Below are 13,741 nucleotides of genomic sequence, written 5' to 3' on the forward strand. Positions count from 1 at the left end.
TTTGTCACTTGTCATTTTCTCAATATTTTTGTCACATGTCATTTATGTGAGATTTTTAAATTACTTAAATTACACATGTCATTATGTGGTATTTTCAGTTTTTTATTGATAAAAAATTAATGAATTGCACTAATTAACACATCTATTATTATGTATAAAGTATTTATTATTTATTATATTAAATGTGTAGATAAACACTATAATCATTTAAACATTTATTATTTAGGATTCTCTCTAATAAATAAATGTTTTTTTTACCACATAATTGTATACTTATATATGTAACGTATCAAATGTAAATAAATATTATAATAAATTGCAATTAATATGTTTCTTAATTCTTTATTTCAAAATTTTATTTTAAAAATTACTTATTATTTACATTTTAATATTTTATTTTCTTTAATCAACCCGTGTAATACACGGGTTTTACACATAGTAATATATAAAATAATCTATCCCAATAAATAAAAATGTTTTTCTTACTTGTTATTTTTTCAAAATTTTTGCCATATATCATGACGTGAGATTTTTGAATTACTTAAATTCCACATGTTTTTATGTGGTATTTTCATTTTTTTGTTAATAAAAAATTAATTAATTCTATTAATTAACTCGTCTTTTATTATATATAAAATATTTATTATATTAAATGCGTAGATCAAGACTATAATTAATGAAACATTTATTATATAAGATAATATTTAAAATAATCTATCATAATAAATGAAATTTTTTTGCCACTTGTCGTTTTTCTTAGGGATGAGCGTAGGCGGGTACCCGCTTCATTTGGCGAAAACCGGAACCGGAACCGGCGGTTCCTAGAAAGTTAGAATCGGAACCGGAACCACTCTAGGGAGTTCTTAAATGTTTGGAACCAGTCCCGGAACCGGCGGTTCCGGTTCCGGGAGCGGGTAACCCGGTCGCATTAATTTTGTTAACTTTTTTTGACAAAACCACAATTTAGTTCGATCTAAATCAAATCAATTCGGACCAAAGACGGACAAAATCATACCAATATATTTTAAACTGGTCTAAGTAACACACCTTTATATGAAATTATATATATATATATATATATATATATATATATATATAAACCGGTTCCGGCGGGTACCCAGCGGGTAGCTGTTCCGAAAAAACGAGAACCGAAACCGGAACCGCTTAAGGCGGTTCCATAACTTTAGGAACCGGAACCGGAACCGCCTAAGGCGGTTTCCGTCCCAAAACCGGCAGTTCCGAGGCGGTTCCGGTTCAAAAAACGGGTACCCGGTTCCGATGCTCATCCCTAGTTTTTCTCAAGATTTTTGCTACATGTCATTATGTGAGATTTTTAAATTACTTAAATTCCATATGTCATTATGAGGTTTTTTCATTTTTTTTGCTAATAGAAAATTAATCAATTTTGCTAATTAACACATCTATTATTATATATGTAAAATATTTAATATATTACATGTGTAGATCAACACTATAATTAATGAAACATTTATTATTTAAGATATTATATAAAATAATCTATCAAAATAAATGAAAATGTTTTTACCACTTGTCAATTTCTGAATATTTTTGTCACATGTTATTATGTGAATTTTTTTTAATATTATTTAAATTCTACATGTTATTATACGGTATTTTCATTTTTTTGTTAATAAAAATTAATCAATTCTACTAATTAACACTTCTATTATTATATATGTAAAATATTTATTATATTAAATGTGTAGATCAACTTTATAATTAATAAAGCATTTAATATTAGGATAATATATAAAATAATCTATTCTAATAAATAAAAATAGTTTTATAGATTTTTGTCACATGTTATTATGTGAGATTTTTGAATTACTTACATTCCGTATGTCTTTATGTGCTATTTTTATTTTTATTTTTCATAAAAAATCAACCAGTTCTACTAATTAACACCTCTATTATTATATACGTAAAATATTTATTATATTAAATGTATAGATTAATACTATAATTAATGAAATATTTATTGTTTTATATGTAAAATAAATTCAATAATAAGTAGCTTTTTTTTACGACTAAAATCATTTGTTATATATTTTTTGTTACATAAATTAAAATAATGAAATATTATAAAACAATATTGTTAAAATTGAGATATAATTAAATATATTTTGTTAAACTTTGAAATGAAATAGATATTAAAAATATTTAATGTTTACATATTGACATAAAACTTTTAATTTTAGTAAACATAAACGTATTAATATTTTAAATTACCTATAAAGAATAGTGTTTGAAGATATACCCTTAGTTATTTCCCTAGTTTGTAAATCTCAAAGTGACACTTATCAAAATTTCAATATTACACAATATTGAATTATATTTGGCGACAAACCGGAAAATAGTAAAGGGGAGTTTTGCAAAAAAACAAAAAAAATGTTATTATTATTATTATTCGCTTATTAGTTTATAACAATACTAGTTTATAATAATACGTTAATAAGTTAGAGTAAGATAACTTATAAAAAATATTTATTAACAATTATCACTGCTATAAGCTATTTTATTAGAACATTTTGTTAGATTATAATGTCATGTAATCGTTAATAAGCTCCTTTGGGAAACACCCCTACAACCAAAAGCTTCGGTAAGATGCAGAATTGTCATTCAATAGATTGGAATTTTTTCAATGAAAAAAATTTATTTACTGTTTTATTAAACTTTATATAGTTAAATACCTTTTGAATGTATTACTAATTTTTTCAAATTTCAAAATAGTTACTTTAAACTAAAATTTTAGAACCGATAATTATCACATCAACTTTTAGTGTGAATCTAAAGAAAAAATACACCACCTATAGAATCTTCTCTGAACTGCTTAGTTAGTTTTCAACGGTAAAGTATATATAAAAATGTTATTGTTATATAAAATAAGCTTGTATAATCTGAGTCAGAAGTAACATAAACAAATAAAAAAATATATGATTCCATGAACATGATACGTACAAAGTTAATATATTTTATTAAAAAATATAAAATCATTATTTAATTCTAACTAAAAAATTATGGATTTTAAGCGAAAAAACATGAACTGACTTTTTATGACTTCGGTTTCAGTTTCCCACGATAAGCTTGCTTGCAAATCGACAAAGGTTTCTGCGATTTCACGCAAAGTTCCGAAGATACCGGACAAAGCTTCAAACAATTGTCCCCTAAGCTGCCGGAAATTGACGTCTTGCCGGAGAAAAACTCCTTTGGCGGCAACCCAATTAAGTAATTTCCGTCGAGAAACAGCCTGCTTAACGTCGGTTTCTTGCTGTACTCCCATGGAATTCTTCCTCTTAGCTTGTTGTAACTTAAAGTCAAGGAGGCTAACATAGGATACGCCGAGAAGTTCGTCGGCGGGTACCCGGTGATTCTGTTGAATCCAAGGTCGACGGCGACGAGGTCGCTGTCGATTGGCTTGAAGATCTCAACGCCGGTGAAACTGTTCTTGGCTAAATTGACTTGCTGGAGGGAAGGTATGAGGAAGAACCACCCGGGAATCGTTCCGGCGAGTGAGTTTTCGCTGAGTTCGACTGTTTCCAGTTGAGTCAACCCTTGAAACGATTGTTTCTGGAGATACCCAGATAGCGAATTCCCTTTAAGCGCGAGTTGGATGATGTTTTTCGGGAGTCCCGGGATCGGTCCGGTGAGTTTATTGAAACTCAAGTCGAGGCGAGTCAACTGACTGAGAGAAGTCAAAGTGTTAGGCAATGACCCGGAAAGTGAATTACGAGAAATATCCAGAATTTGAATATTTTTAAGATTAGAAACCGACGGCGGGATTACGCCGGAGAACGAATTGGACCCGAGGTTGAGTGTTTGTAAGTTCGGGAGAAAGAAAAGAGAACTTGGAATCTGGCCGGAGAATTTGTTGTCGGTGAGATCGATGGTGATGAGTTGGGTGAGTTGAGAAACGAGTGGGGAGAGAGTTCCAACGTAACCAGCAGGATCAAGGGTGAGTTGAGTGACTCGGTTGCCGGAGCAGGTTACTCCACAAAGAAAATGAGTTACACGTGGCGGAGAACAAGGGTCGGAGGTGAAGTCCCATGAGTGTAAACAAGTGTACGAAGGTATAGTGGTGGGTTTGATGGAGGATTTAAAGGCTTTCAGAGCGGCGATATCGGATGAGAGAGTGGTGATGGAGGAGGAGGAGGCGGCGGCGACGGTGGAAAGGAGGAGGAAGAGAAAGGATGCACCGGCGGCGGACATGGTGGTGGATGGTGATGTATGGAAATCGAGGTTTTTGTGGGGTTTTATACTTTTGAAATGAGAGAGGGTTCAGGGTTTGTGTGACAGCAGGAAAGCATTAGAAATTAGGGGATATGAAGGAATATTATGTTATGGCATACTCGGTTTGTTTTTTTTTTAATTTTCAGTAGGTGATATGTCCCTATATGTTCCTTCTGGTTTACAGTTGGAACTTTGGTAGAAAATATAGTTTTTTATACGTTACAAATGTAGAAGTTATAAATGAATCATAATTTTAAAGATTTGTTTAAAAGGAAAAACTTGTGTTTGTGAGTATAAAGGTGAAAAATATTGTTACAATTTCGTAAATAATTTTTGCTGGCTATGATGTGACCGAAAGTTACAATGATGTTTCGTGGGGCATATTTTGGGCCACAAATCCACAATCGAGAACTTTTTTGTGGTGGCATGGATTCCCGTACTCTCCCCCGTCGGTATCCAACCACCCCAACCATTTGGCTTGTGTAATAGTGTAAGGGAGATTACTTTTGATTTGTACGTTTAAGTCGATTCGAAAATTATGTATCAATGTACAATGATGGGCGGATATAATTCATCCTTCCAACCCGCATAGTATTATACTGGTGTCATTTTTTTTATTTTTTTTTTCATTTTAATAGATAGAATTCCATCTTATTTCAATTCACACATTTTTATACAAATTTAGCTTCTTAGGCCATATGGAGGCTTCATCACAAGTAGATATCCTATCTGGATCGTATGTAGAAGAGTTTTCTACTAATGAACATCACCCCAAAGTATAGTAGGTGTGTTATGGAGTGGTGGCTACCACGAAAGATCACAAAAGCCTTTTTATCTATCTCTTCCTCTCTTATTCATTGGTTGTTCACTAGTTCTTCATTAGTGAAAACCATTCCCAAATGTATAGTGGGTTTGTGTAACGTCCGTGTTTCGGGACAAAACAGTAGTACGATGATGTAATAGTCAATGTCAACCATTATAATTCATTTTGAAGTAATAAAGATGAATTACTTGAATATTATGTGAAGTGTGTGATTATATACTTGGTTATAAAGATATAATAAAAATAAGGGTCAAAAATAAAATGTTAGATAAACCTGATATCTACGAAGAAAGTTGTAGTGGTCGTGACAAGGATTCCAGACATATAAAGAACACCAAAATCCGAGTTATAACGAAGAAGTTATTGCCAGTCGAAGTTTCGTGACAAAAACGGCAGGACACTACGAGACGTAAAAACCGAAGTTTGGAACTAGCTGCATCGGACTGAAGTCCGGAACTGACTGGGACCTTGTCCCCTGCATCGGACCAAAGTCCGGAACTAACTGCATCGGACCGAAGTCCGGAACTGACTGGGACCTTGTCCCTTGCATCGGACCGAAGTCCGGGACTAACTGCATCGGACCGAAGTCCGCAACTAACTGCATCGGACCGAAGTCCGGAATTGACTGGGCATAGCATAGCATAGCAAAACATATTTCAAATAGCATAACACACATGATCAAAAACTCATATACTGCATACTACGTCAGGCCGTAGCCCATAACACTTAACACATAAATCCTGTCTGAGCCACGAAGGCATCAAACAGACTAACAACTGCATCGGACCAAAGTCCGGAAACTACTACTACTAAACGGGTCGACATTGTGGCCTTAGACCCGTTCCTACTGGAAGGAAACTCACCTCGTAAACTGGCTGCTGAGTGTATGACTCTGGAATCTAACTGCTGCTGCTCCGGTATCTCCCTGGCTACAAGTCCATAAACACACTCAATCAAATACTAAACATTGCACTTGGGTAAAATGACTCTTTTACCCTTGGTCACAGTCAACTCTCATTTGACCTGACTCGCCGAGTTGGGCCGCCAACTCGCCGAGTCTCTACTCTCACACCTCAACCCTACTCGTTGCTACTCGTCGAGTATGGCATCGACTCGACGAGTACCCTCTCGATCCAAGAACTCAGACAATCTTCATCCGACTCGTCGAGTCATATGAACAACTCGACGAGTTGTTCTTGAACTTAAGAAGATTGCCTTGGACTCGCCGAGTTGTATGAACAACTCGCCGAGTCCCTCCATTACTGAGTCTACCCTCAACTCGCTGAGTCCACCGTACTACTCACTGGTCCCACACGACAGACACCGCTCAATAGGAAGGAATTGGGGACTCGCGACTCGACTCGCCGAGTCGTTCTTCCGACTCGCCGAGTCACCGCCATGCAACTATTCTACACTTGTTTCTGCTCGAATCCAAAACATACAAATGATAGATCTGAGTCCAATAAGCTGGTTTACCACGTAAAGTTTCCAACTTTACGTGCACAAACACAAGAACAAGGGAATAAAGGCTAAAAGATGCATAAAAGGGGTAGATCTAGGGTTAATATGCAAAATAGCTCCAAAAAGGCAGTAGATCTGGGCTCTACAAATCCTAAATACACAGATCTAAAGATATCTCGGCATGATAAGGCTTCCATATCAACATAAGGCTTGAGAAAGGCATCAACTAGATCTAAAAAGGGCTTTTAAGCATAAAAAGGGAAAGAAACTAGAAGAATACCTCAAAGAGCTCTTGCTTTCCCTTGAATCTCGACTCTACACTCCCTCTCCTTGCTCCTTTCTTCTTCTCCTTCTTCAAACCTTCACAAATGCACACAAAATCACTTACAAACACTCAAGGATGAATTAGGGTTTTTCTCACAGCTTTTGAGGGTGAAGGAGGCAAGAATGAGGGCCATAAGGTGGCTTAAATAGTGGGCAACCCGGGGATTTAGGGTTTCACCCAGACGGACAGACTCGCCGAGTCCAGGATATGGACTCGCCGAGTCTCCAGCTAACACGTGCTCGAAACCCCGACCCTACTCGGCGAGTCAGGCTATGAACTCGCCGAGTCCCTCTTGCAAAACTTCAAAACAAATGCCAAGGAATTAACATACCGGAAACGGGTCGTTACAATTCTCCTCCACTTATCTCAGACTTCGTCCTCGAAGTCTGCTATGGCTGAATCTGCAAATATCTCCGGGTAGTGCGCTCTCATCTCCTCCTCAGCCTCCCACGTCCATTCAGACCCCTTCCGGTGTTGCCACTGCACCTTCACTAACTGAATTACCTTGTTCCTCAAGGTCTTGGTCTTCCGGTCCAGAATCGCGACCGGCCTCTCAATATAATTCAGGCTGCTATCAACCTGAATATCCTCTAGGGGAACGACTGCTGACTCATCCACCAAACACTTCCTCAACTGAGACACATGGAAGGTGTTGTGGATCTGACTAAGCTCCTCAGGAAGATCTAACCGATAAGCAACCCGACCCGCCCGGGCCAAAACCCTGAAAGGACCAATAAATCTGGGGCCCAATTTGCCCCTCTTCCGGAACCTGATGACACCCTTCCAAGGTGAGACCTTCAGAAGGACCATATCTCCCACCTGCAACTCCAAGTCCGAACGCCTCCTGTCGGCGTAGCTCTTCTGCCGACTCTGCGCAGTCTGCAACCTACTACGGACCTGCTGGATCAACTCAGTCGTCTTGAGCACCACTTCTGTGCTCCCGATGACTCGCTGACCGACCTCGCCCCAACAAATCGGGGTCCTACACTTCCTCCCATACAGCATCTCAAAAGGAGGTCGATTAATGCTCGCATGATAACTGTTGTTATACGAGAATTCCGCTAACGGAAGATACGTATCCCAACTGCCCCCCAAAATCTAGAACACATGCCCTAAGCATGTCCTCAAGAGTCTGAATCGTCCTCTCACTCTGCCCGTCAGTCGGAGGGTGGAAAGCGGTGCTGAAATGGAGACGAGTACCTATCTCGTCGTGGAACCGCTTCCAGAATCTGGATGTGAAACGGACATCTCGGTCTGACACCACCGATACCGGCACTCCATGACGTGCCACAATCTCTCGCACATAGATATTGGCTAACTTTTCCGCCGATATACTCTCCTGAATCGGAATAAAATGGGCACTCTTCGTCAACCGATCCACTACTACCCATATCGAATCCACTCCACGTGCGGTCCTGGGGAGCTTGGGGACAAAATCCATGGTGATGTCCTCCCACTTCCACACAGGAATGTCTAACGGCTGCATCTTGCCGTGGGGTCTCTGGTGCTCCGCCTTGACCTTCCGGCAGGTCAAGCATCTCTCAACATACCAAGCGACGTCCCGCTTCATGCAGGGCCACCAATAATCAGGTCGAAGATCCCGATACATTTTCGTCGCCCCTGGGTGGATAGAAAACCGAGACTTATGAGCCTCGTCCATCAATACCTGCCGTACTCCACCCCAGTACGGTACCCACACCCTCCCATGAAGCGTCAGCAAACCCCGACTGTCATAATCAAACGAAGCTACTCGGCCCACTATCCTCTCACACTTTTGCCTCTCCTCCTTGAGACCCTCCATCTGAGCCTCCTTGATCCGCTCCAACAACGGAGTGATCACTGTCATCCTCATACACAGATCTCTGATAGGGGCCGCCGACACTTTGCGGCTTAGGGCGTCGGCCACTACGTTGGCCTTCCCGGGATGATAAAGGATCTCACAATCATAATCCTTCAGCACGTCCAACCACATCCTCTGCCTCATGTTCAGACTCAGCTGATCCATAAGATACCGCAAACTCTTGTGATCCGTGTAAATAGTACAACGGACCCCATAAAGGTAATGTCTCCAAATCTTGAGGGCAAACACAACTGCCCCCAGCTCCAAATCGTGGGTAGGATAATTAGCCTCGTGAGGCTTCAACTGTCTCGAGGCATAAGCTACCACATGGCCTCGCTGCATCAATACTGCCCCCATACCTGTGATCGAAGCATCAAAATAGACTACGGAGTCCTCTACTCCCTCTGGCAAGGTAAGGATCGGAGCCTCGCACAATTTCTGTCTGAGAGTCTCGAACGCCGCCTGCTGCTTAGGCCCCCAACGAAATACCACCGACTTCTTGGTTAGTCGGGTGAGCGGCACTGCTATCTTGGAGAAATCCTGAATAAATCTCCGATAATACCCTGCCAACCCTAGGAAGCTTCGAATCTCAGATGGAGACTTCGGGACCTCCCACTACATCACGGCCTCTATCTTGGCCGGATCTACCAAAATACCCTTCTGGTTGACGAGATGACCAAGAAACTGCACCTCGCGCAACCAGAACTCACACTTGGAGAACTTTGCGAAAAGTCTCTCCCTCCTCAAAGCCTCCAACACCTCCCGCAGGTGCTCCTCGTGCTGCCCCTGTGTCTTGGAATATACCAAGATATCATCTATGAATACTATCACTGACTGATCCAGCATCGGCCTGCACACGCGGTTCATGAGATCCATGAACGCGGCTGGGGCATTGGTAAGCCCAAATGGCATCACCACAAACTCGTATGAGGAAACACATCCGGGTAGTCTCAAACAATAGGGACATCATCAACTGTCGTCTTGCCCTTCTCCCGGGCATCCAAGACGTAAGCTACAAAACCGGTGCAACCCTGCTAAACATAGCGCCTCGCCCTTGCGGCGGAACAAAAGATCGGTCCTCGCTGTGGCCTCTCGCCCTGAATCACTAACTCTCCCCCACTGGGAGTGTGAACCCTCACTAGCTGAAGCTCACAATCAATCACCGCCCCATTGGGGCTTAGCCAATCCATGCCCACAATAACTTTATTCCCTCGCAAGGGAATAGGTACCAGGTCCACTGAAAACTGCTCATCAAATATCTGAAGGGAACACCCTCTATGTACTCTGCCGACCCTCACGGTCCTATCATCTGTTATCTCAACCTCTAATGGACAATCCAGCTCCCCAGGAGCTCTACTAAATCTCTTGCTAAGCGCAAGCGATACGAATGATCGGGTAGCCCCCGAATCGAACAATACCAAAGCAGAAATGCCGTTCACCGAGAACGACCCTAAATAAAACATACCATCAAGTAATATTCAAACGATAATAGTAATTAAAAGATGAAGGAAAGATACATACCCGTCACCACATCAGGAGTCGCTCGCGCCTCCTTTGCTGTCATCTGAAACGCCCTACTCTTCGCCACTGGCGCATCAGCTCGGCCCTGCCGGCCATCTGTAATCCTCAAGGTGGCAGGGGCAGGTGCAACCACCTTCCCTGCTGCAGCTAAACTTGGACACTGGGACTTTTTATGTCCCCTCTGATTGCACTGAAAGCAAATCAGATCTGATGCTGCAACAGCAGTAGCAAGGGTCGTACAATCCCTGCTCAAATGCCCAGTTCGACCGTACTTGTAGCAGCCGGAACTCCCTGCCTTGCACGTTCCCTCGTGAAATCTCCCACACTTGCCACACCGACCATGGCTCTGCTGACTCCTAGACCTGTGATATGAAACCTTGGGCTTTTTGCCCAAACTTCCTGAACCCGAAATCGCCTCCGGTTTCCTCTTCTTCTCCATCTCGAGATCAATCTCCCTCCCCCGAGCTCTAGCAATCATGTCATCCAGCGTTTTACAACTGGACCGGCTCACAAACATGCGGATATCACTCCGCAACATCTCATGATAACGGGCCTTCTTCATTTCCTCATCGGCTGCATACTGAGGAACAAGAAGAGCCCTCTCCCTGAACTTGGTGGTGATCTCCGCCACTGTCTCTGTAGTCTGGGTAAGGTCCTCAAACTCCCTAGCTAACTGCTGCACCTCAATGATCGGTGCAAACTCCGCCCTGAACCTGGTAGAGAAATTAGTCCAGGTCATGGCGTCCAATGCTGCATCATCCCCGATGGCATGTCCGACCTCCTCCCACCAATCCCGTGCCCTGTCCTTCAGAAGACAGGACGCCAATCTGACTTTGTCCCCCTCGGGACACCTGCTAGTGCGGAAAGCATTGGCCACATCCGCCAACCATCTGGTACTCGCTATGGGGTCCCGCGCCCCATGATAGTCTGGAGCTCCGCATGCCCTGAACTCCCTGAACGTAAGTGTGCGCGACCCCATCATGGCCGCCATCTCGGCACGGAAAATACCCAATCTCTCATCCATCAGCTCTAAAATACCCTCCTTGGTCGAACCGAAGATCACAGGAGTCTGCTCCAGTATGATGCGGGTAACCTCAGAAGAAAGGAACTCTCTGGTCTGCTCATCCATCTGCCCGACCTTTGGGCCTGATCCTGATCCTGATCCCCCTCCGGTATCTGAGCTACCGACTGCTGGTCTCGGACGCAAAACTACCATTCTGAAACATATTATAACAACATCAGAACACTGAAATATCTCAAGGGATCATGATACTACTACTAGCTTCCTGGTCTTGTCTTGGCCTTCCTTGATTCGAGTACGGATCCTCTGCTTTCAGTAGTACGGGCCCATACTACCTTCCACATCTATCCGTACTTTCCTCAAGAACTGCCTTGACTCCACCAAGTCACTTCTACTACTGCTGCTCTCTGCTACTCTCATCCTAGGCTTGCCCTAGGGAAACCTCAGGCTCAACACAACTGGTCCTCAGCTGCTGAAGGTTTCCTCATAATGCCAATTAGCCACCACCTAAACACCATCACATGTGATGAGGATCAGATAATCTTTCAAGTAAAAGACCCATCCCTATAACGGTTGGACTCAAACAAGAGCTGCGCAATAGGGCCAGTTCCAGCACTCTGGGATTATTCAACCCTGATCACATGTGGTGTGACGTGTTCACCTAATGGCTAACTCCCATCACTCAGAACCCCACAAAGCACGAAGCAAGCAGCATTCGGATAAGGGAAACAGACTCAGGCAAAACTATTCTCATAACAAGAAACTGTACTAGCATAGGATGCTAAGCTCATACTATCAGGCATAACCTAAACAGGCTATCCTACTGCTGTCTACTGAATACTAGCATGCAATACTCATAAAGCTGTAACACATAAAGCAGGCACATAAGGTATTCTCCTAGATCCTTAGTCCTATACTAGCATGCTGTTCTACTGAAACTAAAACTGAACAAATAACTTGTATGGGTAATTTGGGAGTACTTACTTGAGCTCGGCTGATCGCATGCACACACCTCTATCTCGTAAAAAAAAATTCTTTCTTTCTAGGTGCTTTCAAAATTCTTTTTAGAAGACGTTTTCTTTTAAAAATAAAAATCTTTTTATTTCCCCTTAGTTTGAGTTCAGATACACCCGGAAGTGTATCCGAATCCCTCAAACCAGGGCTCTGATACCAACTTGAAACGACCCAAGAATACGATCCAAAAATTTCGTTTTTCAATATAACCAAAACCATAATCTGAGTGTCATATCATAAAACCATACGTGATGTATCCCAAACATAATAAAAACACTGTGCGGAAAACTGTATCATACTATGTCAAATCAAAACAAACTAAATCAATTCCCAGGATAAAAGCTAAAGTTGTGGTGTGTGCGATGCTATCACCCCGAGCTCTTCCCTTTGCTTGCGGAAGTACCTGAAACCAAAACTGAAACTGTAAGCACGAAGCTTAGTGAGCTCCCCCAAGCTACCACATACCATACAATATATAAATAAGCACATACTGGGCCTTGCCCACTGCATCAGACCGAAGTCTGGAACTAGCTGCATCGGACCGAAGTCCGGAACTGACTGGGACCTTGTCCCCTGCATCGGACCAAAGTCCGGAACTAACTGCATCGGACCGAAGTCCGGAACTGACTGGGACCTTGTCCCCTGCACCGGACCGAAGTCCGGGACTAACTGCATCGGACCGAAGTCCGCAACTAACTGCATCGGACCGAAGTCCGGAACTGACTGGGCATAACATAGCATAGCAAAACATATTTCAAATAGCATAACACACATGATCATAAACTCATATACTGCATACTACGTCAGTCCGTAGCCCATAACACTTAACACATAAATCCTGTCTGAGCCACGAAGGCATCAAACAGACTAACAACTGCATCGGACCAAAGTCCGGAAACTACTGCTACTAAACGGGCCAGCATTGTGGCCTTAGACCCGTTCCTACTGGAAGGAAACTCACCTCGTAAACTGGCTGCTGAGTGTATGACTCTGGAATCTAACTGCTGCTGCTCCGGTATCTCCCTGGCTACAAGTCCATAAACACACTCAATCAAATACTAAACATTGCACTTGGGTAAAATGACTCTTTTACCCTTGGTCACAGTCAACTCTCATTTGACCTGACTCACCGAGTTGGGCCGCCAACTCGCCGAGTCTCTACTCTCACACCTCAACCCTACTCGCTGCTACTCGTCGAGTATGGCATCGACTCGACGAGTACCCTCTCGATCCAAGAACTCAGACAATCTTCATCCGACTCGCCGAGTCATATGAACAACTCGACGAGTTGTTCTTGAACTTAAGAAGATTGCCTTGGACTCGCCGAGTTGTATGAACAACTCGCCGAGTCCCTCCATTACTGAGTCTACCCTCAACTCGTTGAGTCCACCCTACTACTCACTGGTCCCACACGACAGACACCGCTCAAAAGGAAGGAATCGGGGACTCGCGACTCGACTCGCCGAGTCGTTCTTCCGACTCACCGAG

General features: G+C 42.3%; 1 protein-coding gene across 1 annotated transcript; it reads right to left on the reverse strand.

The window, feature by feature from the left end:
* Nucleotides 1–2,930: 2,930 nt before the first annotated feature.
* On the reverse strand, nt 2,931–4,358 carry LOC145017388 (uncharacterized). Its single transcript, XM_078975429.1, has one exon. It carries the CDS (start codon nt 4,225–4,227, stop codon nt 3,073–3,075), a length of 1,155 nt encoding a protein of 384 aa, XP_078831555.1. The 5' UTR covers nt 4,228–4,358; the 3' UTR covers nt 2,931–3,072.
* Between the last annotated feature and the right edge of the window lie 9,383 nt (nt 4,359–13,741).

This window comes from Lactuca saligna, chromosome 9 (genome assembly GCF_052625555.1).
Source record: "Lactuca saligna cultivar CGN05327 chromosome 9, ASM5262555v1, whole genome shotgun sequence".
Classification (NCBI taxonomy): Eukaryota; Viridiplantae; Streptophyta; class Magnoliopsida; order Asterales; family Asteraceae; genus Lactuca; species Lactuca saligna.